At 53.1% G+C, this 14,039-nt stretch overlaps 1 protein-coding gene and 1 long non-coding RNA gene across 8 annotated transcripts in view; one reads left to right on the top strand and one right to left on the bottom strand.

Annotated features, from left to right (window-relative positions):
* The window catches only part of SEC14L1 (SEC14 like lipid binding 1), an 82,383-nt gene that overhangs the window by 51,985 nt on the left and 16,359 nt on the right, over window positions 1-14,039 (top strand). For 2 of the 7 annotated variants that reach the window (XM_023651943.2, XM_070225946.1), the window contains one exon: window positions 1,442-1,988. The exons of 4 other annotated variants lie outside the window; for them this stretch is intronic. In XM_023651943.2, coding sequence (XP_023507711.1) covers window positions 1,442-1,457 — 16 coding nt within the window. In that variant the 3' untranslated portion in view covers window positions 1,458-1,988. Of the gene's footprint in view, window positions 1-11; window positions 1,989-14,039 lie in introns of those variants that run through there. One more of the 7 variants, XM_070225943.1, reaches the window with a different exon arrangement.
* Window positions 8,899-12,808, bottom strand: LOC138916101 (uncharacterized). Its single transcript, XR_011422801.1, has 2 exons — window positions 12,745-12,808; window positions 8,899-9,355 (listed from the first exon to the last, which is right to left on the bottom strand). It is a non-coding gene; the product is annotated as an uncharacterized lncRNA (long non-coding RNA).

The following is a 14,039-nucleotide window of genomic DNA, read 5'->3' as shown; positions in this document are numbered from 1 at the left end:
CTGTCCATTAGTGGATGAATTCCTACACCATCCTTCAGAGATGACCCCAGCTTCCTACCTGGAGCAGAAGCTGCCAACTTGTTCCCGAAACTGCCTCGCAGTCCTCACCTTCTCCCTGCCGTCAGTCGACGCGCTCTGCGGATTCAGTGACAGCCGCTAGGTACCTTTTCCTCTGAGCACGACGCCGCTTAAATTGCAAGGACTCAGAGGCAGCCGGTGGGAGCACCCAGCCTGGCTCCCGGTGGCCAGATGGATCCACTGTTCTAAAGTGGGTGCTGGCGGGTCAAGGGCTCTCCGTGACTCCAGGAGAAACACCGCCATCATTAAACATGCTTTTCTCTTTCCTCCTTTTCACATCTTTTTGACACTTTCAGAGCAGGATTTTTCTGTATGTGAACTTGGCAGAGGCGTTCTTTCCCTATCCTTCCAGTGTGTTGCTCTTCCTACCTGCAAGATGTTAGTCCTGAACTCCTTCTGCATTTCTGTCCCCAGTGCTCCTCATAGCTTAATAGCGTCAGAGCCCAGGCGGTCCTTCTAGTCACTAGAAGGGTATTTTAAAGACAGAATAAGTCACATTTGCCATCTTGAAACTATCCAGTGTTCATTTTAGCTAACTGGCGTTCTCACCGTGTGGCCACTTCAGGATAACACTGGCCCGTAGGAGCCCGGCTTCTTTGTGGGCTCGTGGGGAGGGGGGGTGTGTATGTGTTTGGGATGGGGGTGTGGCAGTGCGGTGCTGGGGCGGGTGGGGCAAGTAGAAATAGTTCATATTACAGAGGATTCTTCATAGAAGCAGATCAGAGTACGAGATTGGTCTACCTTTTACATTTTCTTTTTGATTCCCAATTACAAAGCGTGGTCTATCTTGTATGGGCCCTCGTATTTTCAGCTTTTTATGGGAAAAGCAGGTTATTTGCGAATCTGTCTGAATGTTGCATTGGGTTTGTCTCCATGATAAGGACATGATGTGTGGTGTTGTGTGTGGCAGAGTCTGTGCTTTTAAAGACACGTGCCAAAACCCACATGGCCATTATCTGTGTGCGGCAGGCACGTAAACCTTGGGTAGCGTTGCTCTCAGTCTGTTCTGAAGATGGGTGGCCGTGTGAGTGGACAGGTGTGCAGGATGTGTGAGCCCCATGGGGGAGGCGTTGGGGCTCGGCAGAAACGGAGCAGCCTCCTTGCCCAGCCAGTGGAGCTCCGGCTGCCTCTGCCCTGGAGCCCCTCCTGGGCTGCCTCCACGATTGCCAGCCTTCCCTGAGCAAGCTGTGTGTTTCCTTTGAAAAGACAAGCCCATCCTTGGCGCCTGAAGCCTGTTTCCCGCAAGTACAGTAGGGTTGGTCAGTGCGTCTGTGCTGCTTCCAGTCAGTGCTTCCTGTTTCCAGACTGTAAGGACCTGAGACGGTCCCTTCTTTCTTTCTCTCTTTCTTTCTCTGTGTCTCAGATGGCGATTTTGCTGACAGCTGCCAGGAAAGCGCTTCACTCGACAGCCCACACCAGCCCAGGGATGTTGTAGAGCCCTTTGACTTGCAGCCCCTCCCCTGCCCCGTCTGAAGAGCTGCTCTTTTTAAGTTGATCAGAAGTGGCACTGTTTTATCCCCAAGAACTGACTACATCCTCTAGAGCTCAAAGCACATGACTGCACAGACGCTCCCAGGGTTTCCCATGAGCCACAGCCCACCCGCCCCCTCTGGAGGGGCTGGGGCAGAGGCTCCGTGCGCCCTTGGCGTGTCTCTCTCCTCGGGGCCCTGCACTCTTTTTAAAATGCTGCTGTCTTTTCCTCTTTTTTCAGCACTAATGATTCTTTTGGTTTCTCCCTTTGTTACTAATGTCTTAATTCACTTTCCTCCCTAAATTCATTATTTGCATATCAAATTCTGTAAATGTTTTGTAAACATATTACCTCACTCTTGGTAATACAATACTGATAGTCTTTAAAAGATTTTTTTATTGTTAACAATAATAAATGTGAACTGTTTAAAGAAAAGAAAGTCTTTCTTATTGTGAAGCGGCAGTCTCCCTTGAAGAATGTGACATTCAGCCTTTAGGGACTGAAGAGAGGAGGGGCTCTGGAGCCCCGGCGCCGGTGTTCTCAAGTGGCAGGACCCTTCCCAGAGCAGACGTGGCAGCTGTTCGCTGCTGATGCAGAAGTAGAAGCATGCTGGCAGTTCTCTTGCCTCCAGAAGATGCACGTCATTTCTCTTGAACCCCGCAAGGTCAAACACGGCCTGTGGCGTGGTGCCCCGTGCAGTTTCTTTAGTGATGTGATGGCTCTTTAGTCAGCTGGCCGCAGGGAAATTGACATGGCCACCCCCTGTGGAAAACCGAATTGCACAGTTAAAAATGGTCAAAATGGCAACGTTTGTTATAGGTACTCTACCACAATAAAAAAACCCCTGTGGACATGGTTTACAACGAATGATACGTTATCCCCATAAACCCCAGACAGAGGCATGAACCACCAGTAGTCACAAAGCCCACGCGTTAAACAGTGGAGATCTGCCGGCCATAGAGCAGGGCCACGTCAGAGCCCACAGGTGCCCAGGGGGGAGCACAGTGCCCAGTTTGAGCACAGCAGGTGGGCCAGGCCAGGGGTCACGCTGCTTCCAATAGCTGGAGAAGGCCAAGGCCACTGCTGGGAGCTGTGTAGGGTTGGTGCACCCAGCCCCTCTGAACCCCCACAACTGACCTGCCAGCGTTCCCTTCTAGGAAAGGACCCCTCACTGAGGAAAAACTGCTTGGAGTGGAATAAAAATTAAGCAGGACAGGGAGAGAAAGTGAAGAGAAGGCCAGGGCTGAAATGGGGAGGGCAGGAGCCAGGAAAGCTCTGGAAGCAATTGGACATACTTTTTAAATACTTCACACCAACAGCAGAAGAGGAAGCTCTGTAGAATTAGGAAAGTTTTCTTGAAGTCCACTCCTTTCTGAAAGTTTATGAAATACTTTTACATACAAATAAGCATCAGAAAAGTATCAAAGTCAAGTGCATGTAAAGCTGAGAATAAGGAGAACGACCTACAGACAATGAAGGCCAGCCAGAACAATGTGCCTGCAAACAAAACATAGCTTGTTTCTTAATGAATTAAAAGACATTAAGGACATGTGAGATGTGGAAGAAAAGCATAAATTAGGAAAACTCAGAAATGAGGTGACAGAACTCAAGAAAGAATGGGAAATGAATGAAAAAATCATTTTAGAAATTGACTAGATTAGAAGGAACCCAGTGAAAAATGCAGCAGGTACTGCTTTAAGAACTGAAAGGTACAAAAGAGGAAAATTCTGTAAACCAAAAAGGAAGAAAAAGATGCAGAGATTGAGAGAGAGTGACACGTATTGAAAAGAAGCAGAGAAGACCGAACGTAAGGGTGATACTCAGAGGGCGGGCACCTGAGAAGGACCAACACCAAGAAGTGTTTTAGTAAAAGTGACGGGTTTTAGAGAAAAGAATCCCTGAGGCATCTGGGGGGAAATCAGGCTTTTCAAAGGCTGAGCTTTATGCAGGGAGAAAATGGAATAATTAAGATTTTCATGGAAAGGAAGAGTGAGCCGAGGAATTTATATCCAGCAAAACTGACGCTCAGTTGTGAAGGTCGCGGACGAAGGTGTGCAGGTGTGGCCCGCCGGGGTGCTGCCAGCCCTCCCAGGAGCTCCGGGGGAGTGCACGGTGGCAGGCACAGGGCCACGCAAGCCGGAGACAAGTGTCGGCCGTAGAACTGAGGCCGGTGAAGTCGTAGAGGGGACGAGGGTGGTACCTGTTGGCTACGTGCTCTGACAATGTCCATGTCTGACAGCTTTTAAAATGGGAGGAGAATGGGGACAGTGTAGGCAAGAAATGCCGAGTTCTTAGTAATCATATTGGTGGCAGTATTAACATGGTTGTTCTGAGAGTCTCCGTCTGCAGCATATGTGTGTGTGTAGATGTAGGCGTGTGTATGTGTATTTGTACGTCTGTGTTTGTGTGTGTGTCTGCGTGATGCTGTGACCGTGCGAGTCCCAGCACCCCGCCTGTGGCCTTGAAAGGCCTCCCTCCCCGCAGCCTGTGCTTCTAGTTCACTGAGTCGTCGATTCCGCTTTCTGCTCTTTTGCATCTGTTTTGTTTTACAATGAGAAAGCTTGTTGTTGTTTTTGGGTTTTTGGTTTTAGTTAGGGTTTTAGATGGGTTAGTTTGCCTTAAAGGAGAGATCTTTGGGTCCCTGTGCCCGAATCCCCAGGCCCCCGGGACGGTGGGTCTGTGGCGCAGGCGCCGTGTCCCGGGATGCTCCCTGCAGTAGCTCTTTTGAGGTTGTGGCCGTGCCCAGGACAGCCAAGCAGTGCCAGCAGCTGGCAGCGAGTGGCCGTGAGGCTCCTGCTGCCCTCGCAGCAACACCCCGAGCCGTGCGCTGCCTGCCGCCCATCGTTCCTCGTTCTTCAAATGGAAGCAGCTGGGCTGTTTCCCACTCTGACCTTGCCTTTGGGTTTAGGAACTGGGGAACAGTTTTGACAGCAGCAGAGAGGCAGTCGTGAGCCCTGTGCACCAGCCCCCACCACGCTGTCATAGTGAGGGACACGGAGGAGAGATGAGTCTGTGCCCACTGGCTCTGCATTGTTCCCAGTGAGGGCAGGAGGCCTGGCTGGAGGGACCCCAGCAGCTCCATTGGTAGAGCATTCCAGATTTCCACAGAGTTGAACTGTGAACACTTGTCTGTCCTCCCTTTTGCAGGGCCGGCCAGCACCCGTGGCCTGACAGTCCCTGGTGCCACGGCCAGAGTGAAACCCAAGCTCAGCCCCCAGGCGGAGCCCCTTTCTTTCCAGTCAGCCAAAGGGGGGGGGGGGGTGGTGGTCCCTGCTTCATCCGGGGAACTTCCTCCCCTGGCGCCACCTTGTGGCCACATCGGAGATGGGCATCCCCTGTCACCAGCTGGGGCGAGGATGATGTCCTTGCTCCCTTTGGCTCTGCCCTTGGAGTCAGGGCCAGGGGAGGAAATTTTCCAGCCCTCGTGTTTACTGAACTCTTACCTCAGAAGGGGTGTGATGGTTAATTTTAAGTGTCGATGTGACTGGGCCGTGCAGTGCCCAGGTATTTGGTCAAACATCGTTCTGGGTGTTTCTGTGAGGGTGTTTTTGGATGAGAATAACTCTTAAATGGGTAGACTGAGTAAAGCAGGTTGCCCTCCTTAGTGCGGGTGGGCCTCGTCCAGTCAGTTGAAGGCCTGACTAGAACAAAAGGCTGACCCTCCCCCAAGCATGAGAGGAGTCCTCTTGCCTAACGGCCTTTGAACTGGGATGTCGGCGTTTTTCTTGCTGTCAGGCTCTAACACTGTATCTTCCTGGGTCCCAAACCTGCTGGACTCGCACCATCAGCCCTCCTGCAAGTCTCCAGCTCGCTGACTGCAGGCCTGGCGGCTCGTCAGCCTCCGTGATCATGTGAGCCAGTTCCCTGCAGGAGGTCTCTCTCTGTGTACGTCCTGTTGACTCCGTTTGTCTGGAGACCCTGGCTAATACAGGAAGTGTGCTCCCACATCCTGGAACTGCAAAGCCTTTGACTTTTACCAAAAAAATGCTTACTCTTGAATCATATCTCTTTGGGCGGGGGGTGTGTGTGTTTTGGTTTGGGTTTTTTTCCGTCAACGGCCTTATCCTTCTGAATGTAGAGTAAAATTACGGACTGTTAAAGCTGGAGGAAAAGCTTGGAATGGTCTCGGTCCAGCTCTTCCAGCTCAAGGAAGGTAAAGCCCAGTGAGGTGAGGGGGCTGTTCGCGGAGCAGGCAGCTGAGTCCCCCTGCGTAGGGACGCTGGGCACGCCATGGCCTCCCTGAGCCCCGCTTCTCATCAGTCCCCAGTGGAGGACAAGTCTGAAGACCTACAGAGTCCTCCCCGTCCTCTGTCGCCGTCACTGATCGTGAAGTGGGAGGACGTGGGTCATCTTATCGGGGTCGTTAGCAAGTCATGACAAGTAAATGACCATTAGATCATGCCGTACACTTTCAAGTCCTTTGCAAATGTGAGGGGTTGGGTACAGTTTGGGGTGTGCCAAGGACTTGGGCCCCAGCCCTGGGCCCGTGCCTGTGAGAGAGGGTCCTCTAGGGAGAGGAGGTGCTGGGTGTCCACTGGGATCTGAGCTGCTAACGGAGAGATCAGAAAGAGCAACTTGGAGTTAAAACAAAGTTAGAAAGCTGTACAATGCACCTTCTTCCCTCTCCAGGAGAGGAAGTGAGATGACCATGGGGCCTGAAGTTAAAATGTTACCTGACTACCCCTCGGCTCGGGCACGCTTGGGGACAGACGGCTGGTTGGGACTGAGAGCCTCTCAGAGCCAGGGACTGTGGAGGGAAGTGGCCGGCTGAGGAGAGCTGCACCCAGGCCTCCCAGCACCTTCTCTGGCCCCACACACCCTCTGGGGCACTCAGCCAGCTGGAAGGCGCGTGGGGACACATCTCCACGGGCTCACGGTGCCCAGGGTCTGCTTCGTCCATGCTCTGCTCCTGTCAGCACCTAGATGGCGCCCGGCACTGGACCGACGCCCCACAATATCTGTGGAGCAAGAGGAGTGAGTTCTCGTAGGTTCTGGCCTCACATTCTGACCCCGTGGGCCTCGCACTTTTGCCTTCCTCCATTAAAAAATATTAATGAGTATGTTTTATGACTGGGTTGGTATAAAGACGGATATAAACCAGTCTGGATTCCTATATGTTCAGCATTAATATATTCATTTTTTTCTTCTTTTATTTTTTTTGAGGAAGATTAGCCCTGAGCTAACATCTGCCAATCCTCCTCTTTTTGCTGAGGAAGACTGGCTCTGAGCTCACATCCGTGCCTGTCTTCCTCTACTTTGTATGTGGGATGCCTACCACAGCATGGCATGCCAAGCGGTGCCGTGTCTGCACTTGGGATCTGAGCTGGCAAACCCCGGGCCACCGAAGCAGAACGTGCGCACTTAACTGCTGCACCACTGGGCCGGCCCCTTTTCTTATTTTAAAAGAAACTAAAATTAAAACATTTTCACGGACCCCTGAAAGAATCACAGGCCCTGGGTGCTGGGCCTCCCGGGCCTTATGGAGAAAGCGGCCTGCTCCCAGAGGGGTGGGGCTGAAAGGCCCTGCCTGCCCCCACGCCCTGCCCCAGAAGCCTGGAAGGAGAAGGGCCCGCCAGTGTTACAGACATCAGGATCCACCTACTAACGGCTGATCCCTGGGCCCTGCTGAGGTGGCTCTGGGAGCACAGGTCCCTGCAAGCTCTTCCAGGAAGGGACGTGGCCACTGCCTTGTGCCCCCAGCCTTGGGGCGTGGGTGTGCTGGGTCTGTGTGGACCCTCTGCCCACCAGGACAGGTGCAAGACCCAGCACCCTGCAGGGTCTCTGGAGAATCTCCGCCCAGATCGCCTGAGTGAGCCTCGTACCCTGGGGGAGGGGGAGGGGCTCCCTGATGGCCGGTCATGTGTAGGGGTGGCTGTGCTCAGGGTCCTGGGAGCGGATGCTTCCTGGGACCTGGGGACTCCAGCCTGTCTGTGGGACACTCGCCCTTGGGCCACACTCACTCACTCACTGCTCCCCGGAGGGAGGTGCCAGCCCTCAGCTATCAGAGGAGCGCAAGAACTGACTGCTTCTAGAAGGCTCTGCAGCTGTGTGGGGAGAGGCCCCTGGAGGCGTTAGTGAGTCAGGGCCTGTCCCCCAACTTCTCCCTCTCCCTTTGATGTGCGCACCTTGGCTTAGCTTGCAGTGGAGGCTGGGGTCTCTGGCGTCGTGACAGCCCCTGCTTGGACTGCCCACTCCGCCCTGGAGAAGCGTCTGGCAAAGGTGACGGTGTTGGGGAGGCGCCCAGGGACTGGGCTGCAGCCACCCTGGTCCCAAGCTGCCCCATTACCTTTTGGGGTCTTCCTCCCCATGCCCATCCATCTCCTCTGTGTCTCTCCTTATTTTTACTTTTCTGCCTAAGACTCCTAATATATGCCAGAAAGCCTTCTGGCTTCAGCCATCCCTGTGGTCCCCAGCCCGAGGAGGGCTCAGGAGAGTGTGTGAGGGGCTGGAGAAGAAGGCAGGGCTGGCCCGGGGGGAACAGGGCCGTGATGGGTGGTCCCGGGTTGCAGAGGCAGACCTGCGGGCCTCACCTCAGGACGTCTCCCGCACTCGATGCGCCCCGTGGTGGAGGAGTCTCAGGCCAGCTTCTCAAGTGGCTCCATTTATTCGCAGCCTCAGAGGTGCGGCCGGGCCCAGGGTGCGTAAGTCTTCTCTGAAGGAGCAGATGGGTAAATCAATTTATTCTTGGTTGACTCTGAAAGCCGAGTCTAAAGCTCCCCAGGGAGTCCGTGCTCATCCCTTTCCTAGAGGCACTAAGTTATTTATGAAAGGGCTTGAGCTCGGTGAGCAAGCGTTGACCCACGGCAGTGGGATCAGGCCTGCTTGGCCCCGCGCTGCTCCCCTCTCCTTCCCTGCAGGCCTTCACCCCGTTCTTCCTTTGCCTGGAACCCTGACTGCCGCTGGGAAGGAGACCCCAGGAAGCTCTTCATGTCCCTCTGGATGCCATGTGGACTCTGTACGACCCCAAGACCTTTATGGAACTGACCTGTTCAAGTGTCTGCTACCTCGTCCTGGACTGGAAGCTCCTTTGCGGGAGTCTCTCTGTGATCAGGACCCCGCACAATGCTTGGCCCACAGAAGGTGCTGGCGTGTGTTGTGGAGGGAGGGCCCTCTGTGAGAAGGGTGGGTCCTGCCAAGGCGATGGGTGGGCAGGACTCCTGTGACTTGGACTGAAGCTGAACTACCTCTCGTCCTGGGTTCTCAGTCTTTGGATTTCACGGACCAGACCATTTCCAAAGAAGATGTGAACACTGACATATGGGAGCGTGCACACACACACGCACACACACACACGCATGCACACAGCCCTGCCATGGACCGTTACCATCATTTCACCAAAAAAGGGGGCATATAACACGCAAAAGGAAGATAGACATGATTTCAGAACAAAGAACCATCCTTTCCACCCAGAGGCTCGCTGCCCAGTCCTGATTTCTGTCCTACACCAGCCCTGCCGTGTGCCTGGTGCCTGGGAAACTCCAGGCTGGACATTCCTCCAGGGCAGGGACTGTTGCTGTCTTTGTGTCCAGTGCCTGTCATGGTGCCGGTCCACAGAACTCTCAGCTGTTGGATGAGTGAGGAGAAAGGCCCCGTTGTCCCATCCTCAGCCTGTGGGCCTGCTGAGGCAGCAGGAGGGGAGCAGTCGGCTTCTTGCTTGAGACATTTTCAAAAAAGTTTCCAGGGTGTAGGGTAGTGAAGGACTTATGTGTTGTGGAGTCTCAGAGGAGTTTGCTGTGCACCTGGTTTCAGAACCTCTGCTGTCTGCAGACCCACACAGGTGGATAAACGAGTCGGGGACCCTTGTGTCTAGAAGCAAAACAGGAAGTCTGAGTTATGCACAGGAACTTGAACGAGGACGGGTGTCTACTGTAATTGTGTGTACAGGCCGTGTTGATATTTTCTTCCTTACTGGGCGGGTTGGTTTTGTGATTGCAGGGCTGAGCTAGTTAGGGATGGAGACCCGTTACTGAGGAGCTGAGCTGTCTGTGGATGTGCTCAAACGGTACTGGCATTGGGTGGCTTCTGCCACAGAGGCGCAGAGCCACGCTAAGGGGAGGCCAGCTTTTCCAGCCAGCGTGGATTCTGTGGGAGGCAACGTTTGTTCTTTGCTAATGATGTCACCCTGGTTTATTATTTTTCTAAACAACAAATCTGAAATGAAGCAATTGAATCAGGTTTCATAGTAATGAAGGAGAAGTCTTGTATGTGTTTTTTGTATTGAAATTTTTATTGACATAATTATAGATGCAGTAACACAGTTTTAAGTAATACAGAGAAATCTCTGGTGCCCTTTATCCCGTTTCCTCCAATGAAAAGACCTTGCAGAGGCAGGGCGCACTGTCGCTGCCAGGATGCTGACATTGACAGGCCCCGGTCTCCTTCCCGCATCCTCGGTTTACGTGCACTGCCTTGTGTGGCTGTGTTTAGTCCCACACAGTTTATGCCCTGTGTAGGTCATGCATCCACCACAAAGTGCAGGACATTTCCATCACCGCAAAGATCCTTCCTTGTTGCCCTTCCGTGGCTGCGTCCCCCTCCCCAGCCCCCAGGAGCACTGTCCTCCATGGCTGAAATTTCCCCATTTCAAAACTGTTACGTAAATGGAATCACACGGCCTGTGACCCTTTGGAATCAGCTTTTCTCGCTCAGATAATTCCCCGGAGAATATCAGTCGTCCACTCCTTGTTGCGGGGCAGTAAATGGTCCACGGCAGCACAGTTTGTGCATCATTCGTCGCTGAAGGATGTTGGCTTGTTTCCAGTTTCTGTGCATTATGAATTAAGCTGCTCTGCTCATCTGCGCACAGGTTTTTATGTGGACGTAAACTCTCGTTTCCCTGGGATAAATGCCCCAGAGTGCATCGCGGGGTCATACGGTAGTTACATGTTGCGTTTTACAAGAAACTGCCAAACTGCTTTCCGGAGAGGCTGCTCCGTGCCGCGTTCGCACCAGCAGTATATGAGGGACCCAGTTCTCACTGGTGTTTGGCGTTGCCACCATTGTTCATGTCAGCCACTCTGATGGGCATGCAGCGCTCTCCCTGTGGCTTTAGTTTGCGTTTCCCTGATGGCTCGTGATGTGGGACGTGTTCTCGTGTGCTCTTTGCCATTGTGTATCTTCCTTGGTGCAATGTCTCTTCATGCTTTTGCCCATTTTTGATTGGATTCTTTGTTGTTTTACTGTTGAGTTGAGAGTTCTTTATATGTTCTAGATAATAGTCCTTTGTGGGATGTGTGGTTTGCAACATATGTGGTTTTAATGTAGAAAGGATATGCCCCGTGTGAATCAAAGCTGAAAGACCCTAACGATGTAAACTTCCACATCACCCGCTTTTATTTTAGAACCGCAGATGGGGGTTCTCAGATGATGGCAGGCTGTGTTCCTGAAGGCTTTCAAGCTTCGATCGAGCCCCTGTGCCATCGACAGCCACTGACCATCACAGGTGTGGCTGCAGCCTTTCCGTGTGCAACAGAGTCCACGTCTGAGGGACTTCTCCTTCCTTTTTTATCTTCATTAACTTGAGTCACTTTTCTTTTTTAAGTAATTGGCTTTTATCATAAGGAAGTACTTCCTTGTGGTGGAAATTTCAAACAGAAGAGAAGGGAGTAAAGTAGAAATAAATGTCCCCTCGCTCCCCCCACCTGCCCCCAGTGCCCGTTCTACTCCCCAGAGACAACTACTGTGATGTTTTGGGTGACCCTTCTAGACCCTTTCTAGTCCTATAAAAGCCCACAGGGTGTCTAATTACATCTTTTTCTCCGAGTGCGCTGACCTGGCCATGCTTTACTCCCCTCTGCGTGTCTCAGAGCTCTTTCCACGTTGGCACCAACTGGTCTACCTCATTCTTTGCTGCCTGTCCACCTCCTTGGTCCATTTCTTGATCCAGCTATTAACCTTTTTCTTTTCGACTTGAAAGCTCTCTTTACATCTTCAGGAAAGTGTCCTTGGCCTTGCTGGGTGGCAGATATCTTTCCCAGTTCCTCATCTATCCATTCATTCACGTCGGCATTCATTGATGTTCTCTGCGTCCTCTGCAGCTCTAGGAGGATGGGTTTAGCCATGCATTAAAGAGGAAAGCCTTAACCTCAGGGAGATTGCATTCTAGCTTGGGAGCCTGACGATGACAGATAACCAAGTGCACCACTGGGCTCGATGCCTGACCTCTGTGCTTTGTGCTCAGGCCTCTGCCCAAGATCCTTTGCCCTTTCAACCAGGCCCTGCCCATGAGAGGCCCTGGTGGCAGACTGAAGGGGAGAGAGGAGAATGGGACTTCCTTCTTGCTTCTGTGGCATCATGCTAGCGAGAGCAGCCAGCTTCTTTGGCACCAGCCTCATCACACAGCCTGGGATACAGGAGCAGCCAGGCCACGCCCCCTGAGCTGCTGACTCTGCGGGGCCATGCCCATCTTGAGATCTGAGCACCCCCAGACTGTGCGCTTCCGCAGGCCCCAGAGCTCTTGGAGTGCCCTCAGTGCCCTGAGCCGGCAGGCGGGCCGTCCTGCAGCCCTGGCTTCCAGAAACCCTGCTTCTTCTGGTGCTCTCCCAGCCCAGGGCTAGTAGCTGCTGCCTGCGGATGTGGGTCTCTTTTGCTCCTCCCACCTTCTAAACCTGTGTAGCCAGTTTCCTATATTAAATCCCTTTGTTTGAAATACCTAAGATTGTGTCAGTTCTCCTGTCTGGACTGTGACCAGTATAATTTATCAGGTGGTGACGTGTGCCACAAGAAAAGTAATCTGAGAGGGGACAGGGAGTAAAGGGTGGGTGTGCGAGGTTGCAGTCTTCAAAGGGTGATCAGGAAAGGCCTCACCCAGAAGGTGACACCTGAAGGAGGTGAGGGAGCTGGCCTAGCAGATTTCCAGAAGAACATTCCAGAAAGTAGGAAGAGCTAATACAAGCGCCGTGAGACAAGAGTATGTTTAGTGTTCAGGATATAGCCGCAAAGTCAGTGTAGCTGGGTGAGTGAGCAAGAGAGGGAGACAGGGGCTGTGGCAGAGCAATCTAAGTTCACCAGGTAGCCACGCCTCCAGCCCCCCAGCCCCCTAGCCCCCCAGCCCCCCAGCCCCGCCACGGCCAGGAGGACTGTGAGCAGCAGAAGAGGGCACTTCTGGCTGAGAGCATTTAATAGAGCCCATGGGATGGCCTTCCCGTCCCCGCCTCGGGGGAACAGCCTTCCCCTCCCCTCCTCAGGGGGGCAACCTGGATCCGGGCCTCACTGTGTGGAGTGGCTGCTGCCCTGGACATCTGCCCGACTCTCACTGGGCTTAGCTGGAGTGGAAAGTAAATCTGTGCTGCGTCATGCCTCTGTGATGTCAGGGTTTATTTGTCACCACTACAGAAAGGAGCTCATGCTGACAAACAGAGGGATGAGGTCAGAGATGCGGGGGAGATGTGGCCAGGCCCCCAAGGGCCTTCTGGGTCCTGCGAGGCCACCAGCTTTTTGGCTTAAACTCTGAATGAGATGGGAGCAGCTGTCGTTGGTTTGATCTTCTTAGAAAGGACTTCCCCACATTAAAGTCTCCCACATTGTCTTCTGGTACGTTCATGCTTTTATCCTTTCACATTTAAATCTCTGATGGGTTTTTGTGTACAGAGTGAGGTAGTAACTTTTGAGGAATCCTAAATGGTTCTCCAGATTCAGTGGCTGCAGGACAAAGCTCATTTCCAGCTCTTTGAAACCCTCTCGAGAAATCCTTTGGGGACTGATGCTGGGTTTGGGTAGGAAGGGCATGAAGGCCAAGGCAGACAGCAGCAGGTCCCCAGGGAGGGCCAGGACCAGCTGGGCAGCTGCCTGTGGACAATTAGACAGTTGCAAGGAGAGCTGAACTACTGCAGGGATAAATCGAGTGCTAGCACCAGTTAGCCCAGGTGTCCACTGTGGACCCCTTACATGACCACACGCCGCGGCGAGCACGCCCTGGCGTGGACAGGAAGAGGGGTCTTTTCTGTGGGACCTCGCGTGCCTGCGAGCCACGACTGCCAGTGCCGGTGCTGTGCGGCTGCATGCAGGCCCCAGCCTGGCGTCAGCCTTCCTGTGTCAGCATTTAGCCAGCTCAGACATGCAGCCAAATCACCAACCGGTTGTCTTCCGAGAACAAGTGATTTATTTTATTGCCTCATTTTTAAACACTTCATCATGCCTCCCAAGAAGCTGTTGGGTTTGGAAAGTCATAAGAGAAAGCTGAAGAAGAAATGCCAACTGGAGACCAGTGGGGACACTTTTCCACACTTGCCCCACAGCTGCTCTGCTCTGGGGCCCGGTTTCGGGGCCTCTGGATTTGGGAGGTGTTTGCTGTGTGGGGCCTGCTTCCCAGTACAGGTCTGAAAGAGGCACGTGGTTTTTTATTAAAGTAAAATAAAGGGTATTGGTTTCCCTGCCTCTGGAAATAGACAGTGAACGTCTCAGTCTAGAGGGCGTTGTGTCAGCCTGCCGGGCGCCTGCCCGTCTCCGAGGAGCCTGGCCGGCAGGGGCTATTGGGGAATGAACGAAGGTG

This window comes from Equus caballus, chromosome 11 (genome assembly GCF_041296265.1).
Source record: "Equus caballus isolate H_3958 breed thoroughbred chromosome 11, TB-T2T, whole genome shotgun sequence".
In the NCBI taxonomy this organism is placed as follows: Eukaryota; Metazoa; Chordata; class Mammalia; order Perissodactyla; family Equidae; genus Equus; species Equus caballus.
The sequence above is the reverse complement of the archived record's forward strand: the minus strand, read 5'-3'. Positions and strand labels throughout refer to the sequence as shown.